At 37.5% G+C, this 4,091-nt stretch overlaps 1 protein-coding gene across 3 annotated transcripts in view; it reads left to right on the top strand.

Moving 5' to 3' along the window:
* Positions 1-93: 93 nt before the first annotated feature.
* Positions 94-4,091, top strand: part of ergic3 (ERGIC and golgi 3) — a 64,093-nt gene continuing 60,095 nt past the window's right edge. For 2 of the 3 annotated variants that reach the window (XM_039735767.1, XM_039735765.1), the window contains exons 1-2: positions 94-227; positions 2,733-2,803. In XM_039735767.1, coding sequence (XP_039591701.1) covers positions 140-227; positions 2,733-2,803 — 159 coding nt within the window. In that variant the 5' untranslated portion in view covers positions 94-139. Of the gene's footprint in view, positions 249-2,732; positions 2,804-4,091 lie in introns of all 3 variants that reach the window. The other variant, XM_039735768.1, reaches the window with a different exon arrangement.

Below are 4,091 nucleotides of genomic sequence, written 5' to 3'. Positions count from 1 at the left end.
AAGCGCGCGAGTGTCGCACAACATTTGTGTCACAGAACCCGAAGATGTTCAACCAATCGCAATGCGCAATAGGCGCTCGTTTATCCCGGAAGCGTGTTGAATGAGCAGGCGCCTATATCCGGATTGATAGCAGTAGAAGATGGAGGCTTTTAATAAACTTAAGCAGTTTGATGCCTATCCGAAAACATTAGAAGACTTTCGAGTGAAAACATGCAGCGGAGCAACAGGTGAGGGCCTGCACGTATAAGGTTTGCACCATTAATGAAAACTACATTTAGAAGCTCCTCATCGTTTTTTACATGCAGAGACAGGTACAGTGATAAGTAGAAGAACGTGCAAGCAAGGGAAATAAATGATTCTTTTCATTTTGTAAAACTGAAATGGAGTTAAGTAGAGAGGTTTGATAGTTTATTTTAAGTAATGTTAATTTAAGATGCAATAAATAGTGAATAGACAGGGATAACTAAAATTCCAGTACAACCATACTTCTTTATTGATAGTAAATTTGAATGCAGTCCTGTAGTTGGGATTGAAAGTTCGTTTTAAAGAGTGTTAATTTACAAATCATTACAATGGCGAATAAATGAGAATGTAATACTAATTAAGAGATTTTTCGAGTGTGGATTGGGGGCAAAGTATTTCAGTTAAGAGAACGCGCCCTGCTGCTGAACGGAGAAACAACTTCTGCTGCTTTAGTCTAGTCGACGATTGCTGTTTAAATATCCAAAACTATCGTATTTGAAATCATAATGACAGCTAAGTGAACCTGTGATATCTTGACGATATGAAATTAAGGAGAAAGCGATTTTCAAATTGTACCCCTAGTAAGTCATGTACACCAGCGTCGTATTATTAAAGACAGTTAAGGTATTGTAAAAATGAAATTTCAAACTATAAAGTTAATAGTTTTACGGAAGGGTGTACACTTCAGTGACCTTCAAAAGTTAAGAGTAGTGTGAGATTGTGACCTTATTGTGTCATACTGGCATGGAGAGAAAAGGTTAGTTCGTTACTTTGTCATGTCACAAGAGTTGTGGTGTCCAATTATTGGCACTTTAAAGCAAGTATTCATTCATTTAGTTGCTATTTTATTTGCCTCATCTGTCTAGAACTGGTTAAGACCCTTTAACCTTGAAAACAGCCTTTGAAACACAGATTCAATAAAGTGCTTTGAAATGTTTCAATGTTGAAATTGCTCTCTTGAATCTCATAGTTCCAGCAAATGTTTCTGCCACACATCCATGGTATGAATCTCTTGTTCTTCCTCATTTTAATGGTGCTTTGTTGGATTGAGATCTGAGAATTGTGCAAGCTGTTGGAATAAACTGAAGTTACTGTCATATTTGAGAAAACAGCTTGAGATGATGTGTGTTTTGAGATGTGATGCAATATTAAACTGGAGTTATCCTTTTGGGGGGTAAAAAGTATAAAGCATGCACTAGAGAATCAACAATGCTTAGGTGTACTGTGGAATTCATATGATATTAAGATAATTCCTCACAAGTAACCTTCTACCACCAGTGTGTACTGTTGACACAAGGAGGATGAGTCCAAGAATTAATATTTTAGCAGAAATTTGTGACCCTCCTATCTTCATGTCTCATTGGAAATCAAGATTTGCAAGGGCAAGTGACATTTTAACAGTCTTCAGTTTTGGGGGTCATGTGCTAACTTCAGCCTGATTTCCCTTTTCTTAGTCAGTAGGAGTGAACCCCACAGTGTGTGTTTGCTGATCTGCTTCAAGGTACAGTGTACTTATTTTCAGAGGTGCCCGTCTGCATGTTATTGTTTTAAACAGCTATTTCATATTTAAGTTTTTCTGTTTCAATGAATGAGCCTGGCCATTCAAATTCAGACCACTCTCTAACTAGCTAGGTGTTTCTGCCCTCAGAGCAGCCTCTCATTGGTTATTGTTATTGCTATTGATTCATTGTTTCTGAACTGTAGTAACTGTATTGAATGAAAATCTAAGGAAGGCATTTTCTGAAATTCTGGATACTCCATTCTAACACTGATACCACAGCCAGAGATATTTAGATTAAGTATTTCTCCCATTGTGATGTTTCATTGAGCAAAAAGTAAGCCTATTAACCCTGTTTGCAAGCAAATTATATTTACAGCCACATGACTGTAAGTTTGAAGGAGCTGTTTGCATTAACAGGTAGGTGTAACGTGGGCATGAAGTATAAAAATATTGATTTAAAAAAAATGTATACATCATACCGTATCTCACAAAAATGACAAATTACATTGATTTACAGCATCATGGTAATTGATAGAGTGGTCTGCAGTTTTACAATGTTCTTACATTGATGGATTAAAGGCCAGAAGTCCACATAACCATCATCATCATCAAATTCTTCCAAGGGAACCCTGAATATCATGAGGACTGATTGAGGTCATTTATGTTAGGTAGAATGCCTAGTGGGGGCTGGGTGGTCCCGTTGCCTGGAACTCCTGCAGATTCTATTTTTTTCTCCAGCTGTCTGGAGTTTTTTTTTTTTTTTCTGTCCTCCCTGGCCATCGGACCTTACTTTTATTCTGTATTAATTAGTGTTCCCTAATTTTAATTACTTATTCTGTCTTTTTTCTCTTTCTTCATCATGTAAAACACTTTGAGCTACATTGTTTGTATGAAAATGTGCTATATAAATAAATGTTGTTGTTGTTACAGTATATACTCCTTCAAAACATAATGTAATTAACACTGTTTCTTTCTGATTTATTTACAGTGACTATAATTAGTGGAATGATAATGCTTATCCTCTTCATTTCAGAACTGCAGTATTACCTTACCAAGGAGGTATGTAACAGTGTGTTACATTTATAGGAAAGTCTATTGTTTTATTAGTACTGTTTTGTGTTTGTTTTTCCTTTGGTTACTATCAAATATAATTAAGACACATTTTCCATGTGATGGTTTTCATGGGAACAGTCCAAATATTTATGTTTATAGGTAATTTGTATTACATTTTTCAACCTATAACTCTGTTTGACATTATTTTTAAGGTTTACAATTTCTTACCTTGACTGCTGATTGTGGGCTTCATGGTAGTTCAATAATTATCTTTTGACTGTTGTAAGTAGTAAAATAATTAAAAATGCAAAGTTTTTAGTCTAAAAGCAAAAAGATGCTACAGTGGGCAAAGATATGCTCAGTTTAGATCAATGCTGGATGTATTTGGAGACCAGGGTAAAAAGCCCATAAAATTATTAATGATATTTGAAATGATCTAATGGGCGGCACGGTGGCGCGGTGGTAGCGCTGCTGCCTCGGAGTTAGGAGACCCGGGTTCACTTCCCTGCGTTGAGTTTGCATGTTCTCCCTGTGTCTGCATGGGTTTCCTCCGGGTACTCCGGTTTCCTCCCACAGTCCAAAGACATGCAGGTTGTTGGACTGGCGATTCTAAATTGGCCCTAGTGTGTGGGTGTGTTTGTGTGTGTCCTGCGGTGGGTTGGCACCCTGCCCGGGATTGATTCCTGCCTTGTGCCCTGTGTTGGCTGGGACCCCCATGACCCTGTGTTCGGATTCAGCGGGTTGGAAAATGGATGGATGGAAATGATCTAATGTGTAGTTACTTAATCATATTCTATATTAAACCTTTTTTTTGAATGGATTAATATATCATGTATTTTTACAACTTATCTCTCTATTATAAAAAATAATCCTGAAGAGAAACACTATGGGGATGAGACTTAAAAGACCCGCGAGTTGAAAGAGAATGGCCATGTGGCGTCTGGCAGGCATTTTAAACATGAGACTCTGTGCCAAGTGATTGACCCAGGCCTGCCTCACAGGGAGGCATAACATGAGATTCTTGCAAGACACGCTCTACTTACAACCATTATCAAATAAGACAACGGGCAGCAAAACACTCAGTCATGCAAAGAATTTGAGCACACGCAGGTCCAGGGCTCTCGCCGCATATAAAGCATATAAGGACAATACGTTATAAATGACTGAGTGAAGAAGAAAGCAGTGCCGAGAAAAGAGACTCAAAAGCTTTGGAAAAGAAAAAGAATTATCTAGGTGCAAATTCAGAAAATAAAGAAAGTAATTATCAGCCTGGAACAAGTGGAATTGAAAAAAA

This window comes from Polypterus senegalus, chromosome 14 (genome assembly GCF_016835505.1).
Source record: "Polypterus senegalus isolate Bchr_013 chromosome 14, ASM1683550v1, whole genome shotgun sequence".
Lineage (NCBI taxonomy): Eukaryota > Metazoa > Chordata > Cladistia > Polypteriformes > Polypteridae > Polypterus > Polypterus senegalus.
Note: the sequence above shows the minus strand (reverse complement) of the source record. Positions and strands in the feature narration are given on the sequence as shown.